This window comes from Patella vulgata, chromosome 3 (genome assembly GCF_932274485.2).
Source record: "Patella vulgata chromosome 3, xgPatVulg1.2, whole genome shotgun sequence".
Classification (NCBI taxonomy): Eukaryota; Metazoa; Mollusca; class Gastropoda; family Patellidae; genus Patella; species Patella vulgata.
The window spans coordinates 15477943-15497889 of NC_065881.2; the positions used below are offsets into that span (position 1 = coordinate 15477943).

The following is a 19947-nucleotide window of genomic DNA, read 5'->3' on the forward strand; positions in this document are numbered from 1 at the left end:
TTAATATCCCTAATATTCTGGAATGGTCGATTTATTCATTATTCAATTGGTTAAATGACACAAAGTTCAATTGGTTAAATAACACAAATTTCAATTGGTTAAATAACACAAATTTCAATTGGTTAAATAACACAAAGTTCAATTGGTTAAATGACACAAAGAATTAGCCAAATATGGATTATGAAAACCGCGTCTATATATATTTGATGGTTATGTAGATATGCACAAAAATGCTTATTGTTACACTATTCCGTATTCAATGGTTTTGGTATGAGCTTCCGGCAAGGAACGACGTCTATTCGTTTGGATAGGACGAAAAACCGAGATCCGAGTTCACTCAAAAGGTCTCTTGACACTAGGAATTCGATGAGGAGTGGGCAGAAATACAGCAGTCGAGGTTAAATGTCCCTTACGGCACACGGCGGAGCGTATATCATTCTTTATTACCCCGGTTAAAGCAGAAAATAAAATTAGGAAAAAAGTCCCAATTCATTTGCATTGATTTATGAAGCTTGGCGTTATTGCAGTAATATTATCTGTGGTATACTAATCAGGAACGCCGTTCCACTAAGATTTTGTGATCTGATATAATAATATCTCGTCAAGACCATTTATGCCAATGACAGTCCCCAGTCATTTATAGAGTCTGAAATTTCTTTTAATCGTATTTGAAATATCTGGTTAAGTTTATCTTCAGATAAACACTGTGATATATTATCATATTCAAAGTTTATTCATATTGTAATGTTATAATAATTCATATGAAAATGTTACGGAGGATGTATATTATTATGGTGGACTGTAGGAAACATAACGTCGATGCTCCAGAACTATCGGTACGGGTAGAACCTTGGATGGTATGTAGTTTTCTGTCGTGTAATAAAACATGATCAAAGGTTGTCACTGGTAGATCATCATGTTTGGCTGCTTGGCCAGTGGCTGAAACATAGAAAATAGCAAAACAGGGTTAATTAAAGATACATTATGTAAGATTTAGATAAAGAGCTTGCCGTTCTTGCTATAACAGTTCAAAAATAGATAATGGAGACTGAATATTAAATTGAAAATTTCATTCAAATTACTTTATTCTAAGTGAAGATATTAGCCTTTGAGGGTTTGGCAAGATATGTGCACTGATTGTAACCACCGTATTGGTTGTTCGAGTCTTAGCCTCGTCCCAACATTTTTTAATTAAATCATAAAATGGTCGAACCATTTTAATCTATTTAAAATCAGACCTATTCGATAGCACCGAAAGTTGCTTATGGTCTTGTCATGTTAATAAATGTCTAGTGAATAGTTTATATAACATTTAAGGCCTAACGAAAGGCCTATAATAAAACGATTTCGCTCTTGCATCATGCCTTTAGGCCCGAGAGAATATCTGTATTTACAGATATCTGATCGACAATAAATTTTTAGGCCAATCGCCGACCCTAAGCTTTTGTTTGTCATTGCTTTAGTCCTATCATTCGATGTCTTGGCGCAATTTTCCACACAAATTACAACAGCCCGAATCGGCACAACTTTCCAAGAAATTACACAAGATATTTTTCAGTATTTTAATTAGAAATGCTAGGTACTAAATATTAAACACACAATGAAGTGACAGGGGCTTCAGAGTACTTTATTAGTTCCGTTACAAAAGACTGACCGACGCTATTTTGGGGGACCAAGAAATCGTGAACACAGTTATTTGTTTCGCTTTACAAAGATTTAGATAAGGTATATATTTACATCTTGGTTGTTCGCATAGATATTTCATCGTTGGCAAAAGTGTGTACATCTCAAAAGAACTATGTGGAAAAATAATTGGAAACAATTGACTTTGTACAGGAGCCTGTTTCACGAAATTTTAACTAAGATAAAATCCAAATTTTAGTAATTTGATTGGATAATCTTTGATTGATTTTAGTGCTTAGCCAATCAAAATTAAAGTATCTACTAAAATTTGGCTTTTATCTTTAGTTAAGATTTCGAGAAACTGGTCCCAGGTCTCTCAGAGATAGGTTTAGAACTTTTCAGCCAACCTTCGTACCACAGCAAACCCCATTAATTGATTTTTTAAAAATAGAATTTATTCCTGCCTTTAGGCAGATTAGAATGTTGATGGTGTAAGAAGAATAATTGAAAACATACTCGGATAAGTTTTGCCCCAAGCCATGTGAAGGTAATACACCTTAGAAAGGTCAAAGTTCAGGTTTGGTTTTTGGTACAGATTTGAGTTCTTGTGTCTGGTAAATCGACAATAAATATTACCATTCATGTAACTGGTTTGAACCTTGGCAAATCCGCTCTGAAAACAATTTAATTGATTTATATCAACGTTTATGGGTTCAAAAGAGAATTTAAAATGCTTTAATTTGATTTAAAAACATAGCTTCCATATATTTTATATTTAACCATTGAATCACTAGTATGTACTTACATGCTATGTTGAAATTCCACACGAACATATAAACAGAACACAGCGAAATAGTAATGCATGTGTAAGTGGGGTGGGGGTAGGGGGACAGAAAGTCGTAATTCGTTTTTGTCAAGTCAACATATAATAATAGAGAACTGCCCATCTATTCATGGATCACTGGTTTATGGGTATATTGGGTATGGCAAGGACAGGGTCTAGTCGATTGGCTGAAACAAAGAACCAAGGTCCCGTGTCCACGTTTGCATGCTCGTTACAGAACCTTGTACCGTTGGAATTCGACATAAGAGTAGGCCCTATAGCACACTGTATGGCGCATGCCCTTCTTTATTATCCCAGTCGGTGCACAGACAAGTGAAACGTTAAACCCCATTTCATTTTTATGGATACATTACACTTTAGTGTTTAACTGTTTTTTGGAAATAAACCACTTAGTAGTCAATTACTGGTTTACTTGAAACGGGTGGTGTATAACTATCTATCTCGAAGCATTACATCTTTCTGAAAGACATCATCCGCTTAACAGTCATACAAATTTCAAGTTGCGTAATGCTTACTCACTGTGAAATCCATGACAGTAAAATATTCCGGATTATAATAATGATGAACATTAACTTGATCTGTACCGATAGAACACATAAATACGTCATCATCACCCTATAAAAAAACATACAAGTAGTCTCAATGCAAATTTAATACAAGCGTCTCTTAGGTTAAACATATTTAACCGTGTTCGTGTCAAATTCTTACTCGCACTTTAATACTCACATTAACATTAATGCTCACACTCTGTTATAACTAAACTATTGTTTCCATTTTGTTCTTATAGTAATTTCGTTGTTTTTACCCATTTTGTCATCATTCTAAATTCAATATTGTTCCAATATGGTTATTATTCTAATTTAATTTTTGCTTTCATTTTGTAATTATTCTTCGTTATTACTGCTGTTCCCATTTTGTTATTATTCTAATTTCATTGTTGCTCTCATTTTGGTATTATTCTAATTTTAGTGTTGCTCTCAATTTGTTATTATTTGTTAATTATTTCTTCCCGTGTTCTTACTAATATCATTGTTGTCCCATTTTTGTTATTCTTATAATTTTATTATTACACCAATTTTTTATTATTCTAATCAAGTTTTGCTCCCATCAAGTTTTTCGGTACTTTGGTTTTCTCCCACAAGTAAATTATTGAAATAAAAAAGGCACGAAATGACGTTCTTGTGTTGAGTTGAGTCTTATTAAATTGAAGAATGCTTACCATCTTTTTATCTTTAGATAGACCAGTAGAAATATAACCAGCCCCATTAGTTGATTTTCCAAACATCTCAAAACTGTATGTACCATCTTCATCGTCTTCATATGTTACAGCCATGATACAGTCATCACCAGTACAAGATTTAGGATGAAAGAAACAGCCTTTAGTTGTACCACAGGTATTGTAGTTAATTGGTATAAACTCTGCTGGTATATTAGGTAGCTGGAATAATAATTGAAATATTCTAAAGATAACAAATTTGTGAGTGCATTCAAGGGATGCTGTCAAAGAGAGATTTGTGTTATTAAAATGAAAAGAAATGGGGTTTAACGTCTTACTGTTCTGCTGCGACTGGGCTAATGAAGGAAGACAGGCATACAATGTGCTAGAAGGGAAACTTTGCCCTGACACTGGCGCTACGGCCTACTATTATATCGAATTCCACCTGCCAAGAGGTTATTTTACGTACACGTACATATTTCGTCCCATCGGAACCACTATATACGTTGTCCCTTGCCAGGTCCTCTGTCCTTCCATTGCCAGGTCCTCTGACAAGGAGGGGGGGGGGGGGGCGCTACCGAAAAATCCAGATGAAATTTCTCAGCCAACACCGAACCCCGTGTGTAATTGAAGTACACTGCATAATATAGATTTATGAAAGGTAATTGCAAACGTTTATCCTGGTCTCAGATTAATTTTATGGTATTTTTTCAATGAATGAGAAACGTGCAGCGTGCTTCACGACTAAGAGTTGACGAGTTGTCCGCCCTTGATCCAAATCAGGAGGCAGAAAAGATGCAGCGAAAATAGTGGATGATCCGACTTACAGGACAGTTCTTGCGAAGAAATATATTGATCAACAATAGTCTATACATTTTTTCCATTTGAGAAATACAATGTAATTACGTCTTTGGGAAGTTATGAACAGGGCGGAAATAAGTTTCGAAATAGGACCCGGAAGAAATATTTATCAAGTGTTGGTTTGTTTCCCTCTTTGTTTAGAATATGGCGCTGGCTACCTTCGGGGTTCCGGGTTTAATCCAGGTATTGGTCGAGAAAGTTCTTTAGGATTGTCCAGTCTGGTTTACCCGTGTCAGGGGTGTAGGGACACCAGAGTTACGCGTTGTAGTACACGTAAAAAAACCTTCAGGGTAGAGTTGAAACTCCACGAAGACTAGCTAAAAACGCCGCTGCCCAGGCAAATTTCGCCCAAAGCATTAAGTACAATGTATAGAGTATGCATTCGTCATTAGTTCAGTTAATGCAAAAAAAGTAGGACGTTAAACCCCGTTTCACTTCTATTTTTTTTTAATTTTGAACTAATTTTATAAAGAATTGATGAGAGATATTGCTGATGTGTTATTAGGAGGTTATTTAAATCTACCTGAAATACGGGATGAACAATGGTAGCATTAGAACCAGCTAATACTAAAACATTCACATTAAACCAAAAGACGCTGAAACTTTCAACAATTGTTGCTCTGTAATAGAAAAACATAGACATGTGATAATATATCATCAAAAACTGATCGTAATAATAACTTATAGCGAGAACCTTGCTGAATCTTAAAGCTCACCGGAAAAGCCTCATAAATTGTTTAAATAATGTTTTAGTGGCGGAAAGTTACGACTACTCACGGAGAACGGCGGAAATCGCTAACATAGGCAGGTAACACTGACATTCGGGGTCGTGTTATACTAATAACTTATAGCGATAACCTTGTTGAATCTTAAAGCTCAACGGAAAAGCTTCATAAATTTTTAAATAATGTTTTATTGGCGGAGAGTTACGACTATTCACGGAGAACGGCGGAAATAGCTAACATAGGCAGGTAACATTGACATTCGGGATCGTGTTATACTTATGGATAGGTTAATAAATGTTGGCATAATTACTTGAATTTTTTAAACAATTTATGAAGATTTCCGGTGAGCTTTAAATAATAATTACAGGATTTTGTGTGGGAATAATATAGTTTATATTAAAAGTCAAGAATACCGTTCACGGTTTACACAGACGCTTGACTGTGATCGGATTTTATTGTTATTCTGTAAGTAAAAGAGAGGACAGGGTGGGGGGGGGGGGAATGGTTTAATGGTCGCCTGTCCAACTTTGTGGATTTTCTCCGGGCTCTTCGGTTTCCCCCCACTGGTAAACTCTCTCTTAAAGGTGCAATATGTAACAGCTAAGTCTGCCTATTGCAGATCTTCCTTCTTTCCTCCAATGTTATATAAATTCTTAATTAGACATCTATTCACATGTCAAGGTCGTAATCAACCCCCTACATCATCGAAAGGATGTGATTTTGAACAAATTAAAACAAGTATGCTATTAAATAATTTAATTTAAAAATGGTTAATAAAGATTTTGTAGATTATCCTAACAGCGGTTTCATAAAAATCGAGAAAAAGCCCTTCTTATAACATTCATAACTCGGCTCAGAAAAAGTGATATGACTGAAATATTCAAACTATTCCTTATTCATTATCATTTTCCACACTATTACAGCGAGAACTGTCATCACTTAATCGAAATTGGGGGGTTGGATGGCTGAATGGTTAGCGTGCGCGCGCTGTATCATAAAGTCTGTCATTGAGTCGACTGGCGTGGTTTCGAATCCCCGGTTGTACGTGACAAGGAGTAGGGTCGCCTGTCCAACCTCGTGGGGTTTTTCCAGGTCCTCCGGTTTCCTCCCACTGCTAAAGACCCCTACGCGCAAGAGAAATATGTAAATAAAATTACACCATATGTTAGTCCCGAAATGACCTAGTTTGTGTCGAGTGGACGTTAAACCCCATTCTCTCTCTCTCTCATTTTATCGAAATCTTACATAATGCATCTTTAAATAAAATTGTGATTTTGTTTGATAAAACTGGTGATTCCCGCTTTAAATTATATAATTTGATTAACATACGTAAATTGTATATCTCCTACATTATAGTGAGGTGCTTGCCATTTGATGGTCAATGACGTTACTTGTTCACCGTTTCGGTGCGTTATCAGATTCTGAAGAAAAAAAATCATGTATTATAATACCGTGTTTTACTGCAACGAGAGTCTTTTAGTTCCATATGCTCAATTTCTAATCAACTTCAAACAAAAATAGATGCAATATATCGGTACAGTATTTGGGGATAATTTTATTTTTTTTAAAGACTGCATTTAGATAACGCTATTTGAAATTGCGATCACTCTATCATTTGATCCAATCTGGATGAATTTAAACCCGATTTAAAACGTATTAAAACTAGCAGATTGCGTTTGTAATGTTGCAACGTAACGTTTCCAGTCATCTTCGGGGATGGTGGCTTTCAAGGTTTTCGGCTCACAGACATTAGCTATGCATAAATCGGTTTGCGAGACTACAGTGCTATAGAATTCCTACTTTTAACCATTCGAACATTCTCTCAATATTTGAACAAAACATTATAAGGTTTTGGTGACAAGGGTAGTAACTCTCTGAAAAGGCATTGAATGTCGATAATCCTAACAATCTTGAGAAAATCGCATAGACTCTGACATTTTGTGCGTTTACAATATATATTTCAGTGACAGGGTCGGTAACTATGCGAGGAATTGTTGCACAACTCTCAATCTCGATAGAGTTAATTCTGTGGACTAGGACTAGCCTAACGTTTACAGGAATCGATGTTAGGCATAGTTGCTCTACTTTATTAGGGTTCCGCCTCAAGGCTAGGAGTGAAATGTTGGTGCATGAAAAGTTTATTAAATTACACCATTTTGTTTTGTGATAACCAAAAACTAACCGCGTGTCTTCCAAAACAGCTGAGTGTTTGAAGTTTATCTGTTGGGAAATCTATGAATGTTCCTTCTAGAATCTCTGTGTTACCATGCAGTCTGTGAACTTTCATCTCAATTCCCTTGAACTTGGTGTTCGTTGGGGATGATATTGTAACTGAAATAAAATAATATTATGGCTTATTATTTGCGAGTTATTCCCGTGAATAAGACCTGTATGATTTGAGTCAATGGGCCTGCGTGATTTGGGTAAATAGGACCTGTGTTTCTAATGGGATACCCACAGTTCCGGTGCCAGGAACTCGCCGCAACAGATTGTTTTATTGGCTAATCAATCACATCATCCAGAACGCGGGTTATATAACAACTTTTCCAGATCCTAAAGACAATTAAAACGTAACGAAATAGGATCTATCTAAATGTATAATTTTAGAATGTCATTTAAATGAAATGGGGTTTAACGTCTCATTTTTCTGCACGGACAGGGCTAATGAAAACGGGCACACGTCATACACTGTGCCATAAGGGGCCCGAACAGTGACACCATTTGATATTTTTATATTGAATTTCTACTGTCAAGGATTCGTTTACGTGCACCTCAATATGTACGCTGGACTTTGGTTGTTCGTCCCATCCGAACGACTAGAAGCTGCAATTATCAGGTCATCTGTCCTGCATAACTGAAAACGGTGGAAACCATGCTAGAAAAAATCCCGATAATCTTTCTCGGCCAAAATCGGGATCGAACCCTGTACCCCCTGGTTAGAGAAACAGTTATAGTAAAAGTGTGTCTAACCTATAAGTTCATCAGCAGTTATATTAAAGGTGTGTCTTACCTGTAAGTTGATCATCAGTTATTGTAAAGGTGTGCCTTACCTGTATGTGCATCATCAGTTATATTAAAGGTATGTTTTACCTGTTAGTTGATCAACAGTTATAGTAAAGGTGTGTCTTACCTGTTAGTTGATCATCAGTTCTAGTAAAGGTGTGTCTTACCTGTAAGTTGATCATCAGTTATAGTAAAGGTGTGTCTTATAGTAAAGGTAGGCCTTATCAACAATAAAAGAAAAGGTGTATCTTACCTGTAAGTTCATCATCAGGCAGATAGGTAGCTTTATCAACAGTTATAGTAAAAGGTGTTTCTGTTGTTTGATGTACAGCTGATCCATGGTGTGGATACATTGTTAAACAAGAATCAGTAGGCGCGCCGCTCTGAAAGCAAAAACCTGAAAATATCAAAAGATTGTGTTAGAGTTCGAAATATTTCCTTCATCATGAGAAAGCTATACCAAATATGTAAAGTCGTCATTTCGATTTAAAAGCGCACATTTGAGTTGATATATTGCTATTCTGAGGTATTTTCAGCATATTCCATTTCGCCGTAACATAATAGCGCATGGTCATAAATGGAATATGTTGACAAAACTTCAGAGTAGCAATATCTTCACGCAAACGTGCATATTTAACATGAAATGGCGACATGAAACATAGCGCGTTGGTAAACTTAGCTTGGTAACAATTGTCTTTTGATGGGTAAAATCATCTCAACGATCACAATATGTAGAAATATTACCTTATTAATATCACGATATCTTTCGCACTATTGACCCCTATACGCTTCCATAGTTAATGGTTGGTGTTTTTATTGAATTGAAATATGGAAGCGCATGGGGTCAATAGCGCGATAAATACCGCCATTTTAATATGGTAATAATGTCAACTTATTCTAATGGTTGCAATGGTTTTATCTCTCAAAATACAATTTTTACAGAGTTAATTGAATCAAGGGGCTATGTTATTTCGTTTTAAATGTACACGCTTGCTTTCAGATATTGCTATGCTGAAGCTTGACAACATAATATTCCATTTGATCGTAGAGTATAGGTCGTAGTGAAATGGGTTTAACGTCCTACTGTTCTGCTCCGACTGGGCTAATGAAAACGGGTAGTATAGATCGACAACAATTGTCTTTTCAAGGATAAAATAATTGCTACCATCATTGACATATTTATGGTCACCGCGATATTATTAGGTAATATGTCAACATAATATTATGATCGTTGCGACGATTTTACCCCTTAAAAGACAATTATATTTGCCGAGTTAATTGAATTAACGCGCTGTGTTGTATGCCGTCTTTTCCTATTTTGTTATTATTTTTTTCTGACGTCATTCTTATCTGGGTACACTTTACTATTAAGCTTAATGCACTCGACTAAAACAAATGTATTCGCTGATCCAACCCGAGATATACTCTTCTAAACATTTTTATTAAAATGAGATCGAATTCTTGGGGTTAATGGAGCAATTCTTGGGATATAACGCTCCCAACCATGTCATAATGAGTTGCAACCAGCGAGTTGAGACATCCTTAGATAAATATCTGAATATTACTTATTTCGATATTTGTCATACAGGTATATAGATAAGTCAATTATTAACAGTTGGTTGGACCTTCCATCGATGGCGTCACAGTTTATAACTCAAAATAAAATAAAACCAAGTACGAACAATCCAAACCATTAGACGAAATATACTTTATCGAAGATTTTGGTTCCAGGTGTAAATAATATCATCCCATACGTTTCGTCCATTAGAGTACAGTAGATAAATACACAAATAAATAAAAATACGTCCATTTACAAAAATTCCTCACTTTACATCATTCTGATACATACATCAAATTATAAGCTAGCTGTCTGCCTTCTATAGGTTTTTGCAGATGTTATAATGTAGAATATATAGCATGTCAAATTTTTGTATCATCCTAACAACTAGACACAAAATAAACCACTTTACTTCATTCTGATATATACATCAAATTATAAGCTAGATGTCTGCCTTCTATAAGCGTCTGCAGGTGTTTATAATGTATATAAATAATTAAAATTTCGCCATACATTATTACACAGGATACATAAAATGTCTAATATTGAGACATTGCTATATTGCAACGACATGTGAAGATGGTACACGTAGTTGGATTTCTACTTTAAATGTTTGCTTTTTTTTTTAAAAATTATTAATGCGTTAATCTTTTAGATACTATGGGGAGTGGGTGAAATCATTTTTTAACAATCAATGGGGTGCTTCACAATTTGCCTTGGTTTGAGGTGTGGTAATTAATGAGAAATGAAATGGGTTTTAACGTCCTACCGTTCTGCACCGACTGGGCGAATGAAGACGGGAATACGCCATAAAGTGTAGTATGAGTGAAATTTTGCCTGGACAGCGGTGCTACTGCCTACCCTTATACATAATAACGACTGCCAAAGGATCTTTAATGTGCACGCTAATGTGTACACGAGATCCCGGTTTTACGTCCCATCCGAGCGATTAGACAGCTGTCCTTGTCAGACAAGAGGAACTACCCCGGAAAATCCCGGTCAACACCGGGATCGAACTCGCGACCTCCAGGCTAGCGAGCCAGCATCTGACTCAGGCACCGTGACTCACAGTAATTAATGTGCCGTTTTCTCAACATAGGGGTTGTACACCATTCTCATGCTGAAATGCTGAATACTTTCCTCTTGCAAGAGAGGAGTTCTGGACGCGTAATTCTTGACAGTTGGGTGGGGAATAATGCCGAGTTCGTTCGTATGCCAGACATTATTAGCCAAGTTGGTTCATACGTAGGGCGGAGAAATATTTTCCATAATATTCGAAATTAAAAACACGAATCAGAATATTGGTCAATTTCAATCACTATTGATGTTTTTATCTTGTCGTGAAACTAATATAAAATATTTAGGATACAATTAGCATTTTATAATCAGTACACGAGTCGTGTACCTTATGCCATTTTGTAATGAACGAATAAAAACATATCTTACAAAACAATGTGGAAGTAATTAGTAAAGGTTGATTCACAAACGGTAAAATAATTTTTTAAAAACGCGTAAAATGCACTAAACAGGTGTAAACGACTGCCGCTCAATTTGAATTGTTCATGTATTTCACCGAACGATTAGAAATTACATTTTTATTTTTCATAAATTGAATATAAATCATTTTACATACATATGTACATTCATAGTAGATTAATATGTGCTGTTAGAACCATTTTTGTCTATTTTAAGGTTAAAAATGGGGATCATGTGGCTAAGTGGGTAGCACGCTGGCTCGCTAGGCTGGAGGTCGGGTGTTCGATCCCTGCATTGGCCGAGAAAGTTCATCCAGATTTTCCGGCGTGGTTCCCCCTTGTCAGTGATGCAGGTCGGAGGGCCTGACAAGGACAGCTGCGTAGTCCTTCGGATGAGACGGAATCCCGTGTTTACATTGGAATACACGTAAAAGATCCCTTGGCAGTTGGAATTCGATATAAGAGTAGGCGATAGTGTCGCTGCCCGGGTAAAATTTCCCTCATAGCACACTGTATGTCGTATGCCCGTCTTCATTAGCCCAGCATAGGAGCAGAACAGTAGGACGTTAAACCCCATTTCATTTCATTTCATTTTAAGGTTAAAAAAATAGAGCCATACACATTTTAAACTCCGTTTTATTTCGTTTTCGTGTTCCATACAACATCGAAAATAAAATACATGCAAACCTATGTATCAATAGTGAAAGACGTACGCGACAAACGCTGCATATTTCTGTCTTAAATTTTAACTCATTACTAGATTATATAAGACTATATTTACCTGTGAATGGAAAAACGGCTAAAATAAACCACAAAATAACACACATCTTCATCTTCTCTTTAATGTCAGTTAAATGTCAATTATCACGAATATTATAATACACGGCTTAAATTTTACTCAACCTTTTACGCAAACAACATCACCATCGTATCAAAAACTAAAGGTGAAACTGATTAAATTTTTTTATGAAATCCAAATTCGTACATCCAACAACTTTTAACGGATTACGTAAAAAAAAATGTGAAGAGACCTAACTGTTTGTTTATATATTAAGACCTTCTTGAACACTACAAAACAAAATATCTATGAAGACAACCGTAACTGTCAGCTGTGTTGGTACTTGTGAATTTTCGCTGTTGTGAAGACTTGATTTATATATGGTCGGAACAATCGTTAAATTTAACCGTGTGAATTAATTATTATATGTAATGAGAGCTATAAATTCAATGGACGTCCTGTTAAAAAAGCGTGTAAATATATTTCCTGGTATATATATTTGTACATTTAGATTTTTTTTAAATCGTGTTCGTGTTTCTGTTGTATCGCTATATGTATATATAATATATTTATGTTTCCGTCAAGAAAAATATTAAATACATTGGAAAATAAATGCTTATTTGTTACTTAAACATCTTTAATTGATATTTTTCCATTTAATTATTTTACCTTTTTCTTCCCAACAAGTCAATGTCACAAAAGTGAAAAATATGATTACTTTCAACGTAAAGACTGTTGTTATTATGCAATAAAGAGTAATTGAATGTATAAAATAAAACTGGTTTGTACGGACATGGCGATATGAATTTAAAATTAATCAATGGGAATATTAAATAGCCACAGTGGCGTGCAGAGAGTGAGCAAAGGTGGTGATGACCCCGAGCAAACATTTCAGCGTGAAGGGCGGGGGGCGGGGGGGGGAGCTTTTAGAAGTTTTAAATTATCGTTGTAAACTTTGGTGAACACGCTGCGCTATTACATTTGAATATAAAAGATATCATCCAATTATAGATATCTTAAATAATTCTCACATGTCTGAGTGCATGGTCAGATATTTGAGTCGTGTGGGGTGGAGGAGGATGGGGGGTAGAATCAATCATTTAACTCTGGGCATCACCAAACCATGTTCATATTGAATGATCGATTTGAATAACTCCAGGTGCCAAATGTTTAATAAAATAGATGGGGCGTCTCAGCCCCCCCCCCCCCCCATTCGTCCACTAGCAGCAAATTAGTTCAACCTAAGTTTATAAAAATCTATATGGTCTCTGTACCAATCTTGCCAAGTTTTTAAAATTCCATTGGGAAGTTTCTTCTGTATCATGTTCACGAGCGTTCGCGAATTCGGTAGTAAACGGGCACAGTTCTGAAATTAACCCGGTTTTCCCCTTTTGTTGACCCATTACTAATCACCCCAAGCTTACGTGCACTTAAAAGAACCCTTGACAGTTGGAATTCGACATAATTTCCCTCATTCCACACCGTATTGCCGTCTTCATTAGCATTGACGGTGCAGAACAGGACATTAAACCTCATTTCCTTTTTTTATTTCCAAAACGCGTTCATAGCATTTCAAAAGTCTTAATTAAAACTCATAAAAAAAAAGTATGTCTTAAATCTTCAGTAATTTTTTTTTAAAAAATTCTGCGGTTTAGATGACATGACGAAAAGAGTAATAAGTCAATTAATTTTTTATTCATATAAAACATGTTATTTTACATTTAATTTTTTATTTTGTCATTTTTTAAATAAAAGGTTGAAGCAAAAAGGTAGGGGTAAGAAATACGATAGACTTTAATCATGCAGGATATAGAAAGTCACGTGAAACATCACTTCAAAGGATCTTTATTATAAAGAAACTATATTGGTATCTTATTTTTTTAAAATCTAATTCACCGTAATTAACCCCAGGAGGAGAGAGAGAGAGAGAGAGAGAGAGAGAGAGAGAGATGAGGTTTAACGTTCACTCGACACAAACTAGGTCATTTCGGGACTAACATATGGTTTAATTTTATTTCAATAATTCGCTTGCGCGTAGGGGTCTTTAGCAGTGGGAGGAAACCGGAGGACCCGGAGAAAACCCACGCGGATGGACAGGCCAACCTACTCCTTGCCACGTACAACCGGGGATTCGAAACCACGCCAGTCGACTCAATGACAGACTTTATGATACAGCGCGCGCACGCTAACCATTCAGCCATCCAACCCCCCCACCCCCCATGTCACAAAAGATGAAAGATGAACTTTCGCCATTTTATAAACTTGGTGTACAGTCGATAATTTAGGTCTAAAGCCAGATTGATAGAAATTTAGTAAATTATTAAAATGAAAATAATTGTAGATATGCTTAAAAACTAAATTGTCAAGTAATAGCACTTAACAACGATACAGGTCGATAATTAGTGACATCGGATTTGTCACCTTTTTTGAATAGTGGTATAACATTGTCTTGTTTCCATATCTTTGGGCATATTCCTTCTTGTAAAGATTTATTAAATAGTGCAGATAAGGAGATAGAAATACTTTTTGCTAGATGCTTTAAGAGGAGATTACTTATTCTATCAGGGTCGTTTACTTTTTTGATATTAAAGGGACTATCCCTTATTTGAACAGAGTCTCAAAAATAGAAGTCTGAGTATGTATGAAATTTAAACGCCAAAATATAGAGGAATGGTGTATTTACCTTATCTCAAAATTTCAGCTCAAAATATTGAGTCGTTTGGACCTGACCGTCAAAACTGCTTATCCAGACACGTAACCCTTTTAAGATTTCGAGTCAATTTTTTCGTTGGGTGACCTGATAATCGATTCCCGTTCATTGTGAGATCTATACAGTGAATAACCCAAATGCTGTACTTGATAACGAAAGGTAAATTTCACCTACACATTATTTTTATACAAAAAATGTCTGGTTTTATCTAGACACCGCATAATACAGCTTGGGACACCGGTCTCCATTTCCAGATGAAGACTGACGGGTTTCATTTATTTGAAAACTTATCACAAATATTGAGTTAGTTGCTGGGCCCCTAGGTAGATGATTTTAAGGGATTTTAAAACAACATTAAACAGTTTTATTCTCCAAGGAAATTATCGGGATTAGCCCTTTAAGATTTAACAGTTATTTCAGAATTGTGTATCTTCGGCATTTTAAATCTAGTGTTTGTTTTAGAACGAAATTTTAATGAGTCGCTAAGTGATTCATTATTGGATACGGATATAAAAAACGAATTCGGTAATTCAGCCTGTTCGCAGTCAGTGTAGGCAACTTTACAATGTAGTACGCGTATTTGATATTAAAGTCGTTATAACATTTTTAATATTTTGCCCTGATCAGTTTTTCTTTGAGTACCAAACATCACTCGACGTATTATTTGGATCAGTAATAGTTGAAATAAGTTTATCATAATATTTAAATTTTTTTGTACCCATTTAAATCCTTCAGTTTTTTGTTTGAATAGAAATTTCTTCGTAACCTATCACGTTTTCTACTCGCTTTACGTATTTCGGAATTAAACTACGGTTTGTCAGAACGTCGAATTGTAACCGTTTTTTGGGGATTTTTTGGCGATGCATTCGTTGATAAACTGATTTAAAGTATCGTAAAATAATTCACAGGCATCACTTAAATTGAGATAATTAAATAGATTCATCCAGTCAAAATCATATATAAGATTATTGAATCCGCTTGCTTATAAATAGTTACTTCTCTTGTAAAGCTTGCTGTAGTATTAACATTGATATTTATAGAACAACTATTCATGTAATTATAGTTATTAAAAAAAAACAGTAGTTTGGGAATAATATTGGTGATTGAAATTGGTTTAAAAATATAAAGTTCCAGTCAGGCATCATTATTTCCTTTTATCTGGCTGTAGAGTCGAGGCAAATCCGCCAAAATCTCGTTAGGATTGTTGTTTTAATGGCGCAACTCTATAATCGTCATCCATACAGTCGAAAGATGTGTTGGGTAGCTTCGTTGTAATTAAACAAAGACTTATTAGTGTGTGGGTTTTCTTTGTTTGTTGATGTATGAAAGTTATCCAAGTCTTGCTCACAGGTTATGACAATATTACTGTCGTCTTTCGTTGTAATATTCAAAATGGTTTCTCGCTAAAGAAAAGTGGGTTCCATATAATGCAGTGAATATATTTACATAGAACAAAAATATATTGAGGAGAGGCTACTGAGTGGGTGGTTTGAAAGGTGTGGGCAAGCAAATTCGTAATTAAATTCATTCATTAAATATTACTATTTTCTCTCGCATTCGGTTCTTATAACCAGACAAATAGTAGAGACATGATAATTGTCAATTGAATACACTGTAGTGTTTTAGCCCCAGACACAGGGCCGTTTACTGTCAGTACATTGGTGTCCTTTAGATACACTAAATCCTTGGTGACAACTGGAGCAACCTGGTGCTTTTTCGCCTGACCAGTATCTGAATGAGATGAAAAGAAAAACTGTGTAAGTCTTTGCTTGTGATAACCTGCGTGTGAACATATTACTGGGATTAAAAACACTTTTATGGTGCAACAATCAATGGTGTATTATATACGGGTACGACGTTTCGATAAATATCCCCGTAGCGTTATTAATAACGTTCAATGATCTAGTCAGAACACACAAAAGGATAAACATCATATTTGGGGGTGGTCGGTCGAGTTTCTAGAAAGATGGCATTCGTCAAGTTCCTTACACAATAACCTTAGCTCACTCGAACTTTGTTACGAAAGATTAAACGACACCGAATTCTTTACCGACTGTCGGAGGTACTTGCAAATCGGTACACAATACGTACGACCGATGTCTAGACACTCGCTGTTCATTAGAGGATCGAATCACCCAGGTATAATATGTATAAATTTGGGGCTATGAAGGAAATTTTGTCAGGACAGTGGCACTGCGGCCTACTTTTATATCCGAATGACTAGACATTGTTCCTTGCGAGGTCATCCGCCCTGCACCACTAACAACCACACCGGAAAATTCCGAGGAACCTTCCCCGTTCACATCTCGAAACCTGTGTGGATAGACGACTGCATGATCCCATGTGAAACTTCGGGCATGTAGAAGACGCTTGAACTATCTTGTTCTTTGTTAGAGGTTTTAATATAAAATTTGAGACAAACACCTCTTGGACAAAATGGTCTATGGCGATTTTAAGGGAACGTTATCAAACTTACTGGGCCGAAGACTTGGCATAATATTGAATATTTACTAAATGATTAAATAGGGGTGCTTGTCCTCGCTTCGAATATCTTATAAACCAACAGGCTTTTTTAATGTTATTTTATAGTATACGATAGACGTGTCTAAGATTTTTTAGTACCAGTTACAGCGTTATGTTATGCTCCCGTCAGACCGGGATGGCGTCTTTACTGCGCTGCTACGACCGTACGGCGACCAGGAAAAGCACAAGGTCGCCGGCAAACGCGAACATAGCGCGAGAAAATGTCCAAAAAATTCCAAACTTGAAAAAAAGCCGCATTTTCACAGCTTTCCAGGTCAGAAATGAAATAATGAAATGGGGTTTAACGTCCTACTGTTCTGCTCCTATACTGGGCTAATGAAGACGGGCATACACCATCCAGTGTGCTATGAGGGAAATTTTGCCCGGGCAGCGGCACTATCGCCTACTCTTATATCGAATGCCAACTGCCAAGGGATCTTTTACGTGCATTCCAATGTATACACGGGACCTCGGTTTTCGTCTCATCCGAAGGATTAGACAGCTGTCCTTGTCAGGCCCTCCGGTCTGCACCACTGACAAGGGGAAACCAAGTCGGAAAATCCCGATGAACTTTCTCGGCCAATGCAAGGATCGAACACCCGACCTCCAGACTAGCGAGCCAGCCTCTTAACCACCTAGCCACCGTGACTCCCTTTCCAGGTCAGATTGCCGAACCTTGGTGTTTGTTTTGAACATGCTCAAAACAAACGCCGTGACTCGGCGATCATTGGCGACCATGGAGATCACCTCACGATATCTGGCGTTTCTACCACGCTTATGGCCATCATTTTCCGTCCCCTTAGCAGCGCAGTAAGGACACCACCCGGTCTGACAGGAGTATTACGGAAAGTCGGAGTCGCTTGAATTACCTCGCTCACAAACTTGCCTGTATGCATGTAAGTCATCTAGATAAGACTGTCGATGGTTAATAAAACATTTAATATACTATATATATCAAAAATACATACTACTGTAAGTTTCACCATAAGCCATTTGAAGATAATGTGACTCAGAAAGGTCAAAATTCAGGTTTGGTAACTGGTGCAGTGTTGTGTTTGTATTTCTGGTAAATCGACAGTAGATGTTGCCATTCTCGTAACGAGTTTCAACACTGGTGAAACCTCTCTATAAAGATTTATATATGAGGTATTATTTCAGCATAAGAAGCAGCTTTTACAATTTTGGGCATTTAAGGTGATTAAAATAAACCCGCTTACAATAGTATATGGTCATGCTACTGTATTGAGTCAACTGGCGTAGTTTGGATTGCCCGGTTGTATGTGAAAAGGAGTAGGGTCGCCTCTCCAACCTGGTGGGGGGGGGGGTCTCCGGGTCCTCCGGTTTCCTCCCATTGCTAAAGACCCCTACGCGCTACCTAATTATTGAAAAAAAAAAGTTGAACTAATAATAGTCCCGAAATGACGTAGTTTGCGTCTCTCTCTCTCTCTCTCTCTTCACGTCTCACGTTTCTTTACAAACTTATGGGATCTAAAGTATCTTGTAATTATCCCCAAAAGACATGTATCCACGGAGGCCCAGTTATTAACGGGTTGTTGGAACCAGGTTTTGGTCGAGAAAGTTTTTAAGCTTGGTTTCACCTTGTTAATGGTGCAAGACGAAGGGCCTTCCAAAGAACATTATCTAGTCAATCCACACAAACTAGATCATTTCGGGACTAACGCATGGTTCAATTACATTTCAATAATTCGCTTGCGCGTAGGGGACTTTAGCTGTGGGAGGAAACCGGGAGAAAATCTACGAGGTTGGACAGGCGACCCTACGCCTTGTCACGTACAAGCGGGAAATCAAAACTACATCACTCCACTCAATGACGGACCTTCGGATCCAACGCGCACGCGTTAACCATTCGACCAACCCGGTTAGTACAAACAAGTAGACAATTATATCACATTTCATACAATGGTATGCCTGTATACCTGTCTCTAAAGTGAACAATCTTAGTTACAGATGCCCCAGTCTCTTCATTTATAAACCCAATAGTTCGTTTGCTTTTATTAAGATAAAGAGCTGGTAGTTCTCACTATAATAGTTAAAAACTAGATAATATAAAGGGAATTTGTTGAAAATTTCAGTCAATTTGATCAGTCGGTCAGCATTTAGCGATTGAATTTTGGGCCTAGCCTCGATCATTATTACTAAAATCAGTACGATAAAAAAAACATAGTCTCGATTATCCATTTTTTGATTTAATCAGAAACAGCAGACCAGGTTCTCATCCACTAAATATCGCAGGTTCGCGATGCCATTGAGAGTTGGTTATGATCTTGATAAGTTAATTAATGACTGATTAATAATTTAGATAACATATCAGGCCTAAAGAAATACCTTCAATTGGCATATTTAGCTCTTGCATAATGTATGTTTATTTATTTTTGAATAATATGATACTTACTGTATAGTCTAGTACTGTATAATGACGTGGATTATAAGCAAAACGCACAGCAACGTTATCAGTTTCAATTGAGCATACAAATGCAGCATCTTCACCCTGGAATGAAAGCACATTATGTATTTAAAATAAAAACCTGAGCGGCTAAATAAACAGGAGGTCTGGGGTTCGATCCAATTTTTTATCGGAAAATTCCCCGGGATTTTTCAGCGTGGTTTACT

At 36.6% G+C, this 19947-nt stretch overlaps 2 protein-coding genes across 3 annotated transcripts in view; both read right to left on the bottom strand.

Annotated features, from left to right (window-relative positions):
- Positions 1-19947, bottom strand: part of LOC130012154 (putative ferric-chelate reductase 1) — a 257602-nt gene that overhangs the window by 220703 nt on the left and 16952 nt on the right. The window contains exons 8-10 of one of the 2 annotated variants that reach the window (XR_008787499.1): positions 19730-19825; positions 18285-18441; positions 14298-16524 (exon numbers count right to left, since the gene is read on the bottom strand). Coding sequence is in view for 1 of the 2 variants with exons in the window: in XM_056099476.1 (XP_055955451.1) it covers positions 16358-16524; positions 18285-18441; positions 19730-19825 (420 nt within the window). In the remaining variant the exon portion in view is untranslated. Of the gene's footprint in view, positions 1-13758; positions 16525-18284; positions 18442-19729; positions 19826-19947 lie in introns of those variants that run through there. The other variant, XM_056099476.1, reaches the window with a different exon arrangement.
- LOC126816191 (putative ferric-chelate reductase 1) lies at positions 713-12440 on the bottom strand. The gene is made up of 9 exons (XM_056099475.1): positions 12087-12440; positions 8526-8669; positions 7452-7600; positions 6599-6690; positions 5068-5164; positions 3687-3905; positions 2987-3082; positions 2140-2296; positions 713-939 (listed from the first exon to the last, which is right to left on the bottom strand). The coding sequence occupies exons 1-9, from the start codon at positions 12136-12138 to the stop codon at positions 758-760; spliced, it is 1188 nt and encodes a 395-aa protein (XP_055955450.1). The 5' UTR covers positions 12139-12440; the 3' UTR covers positions 713-757.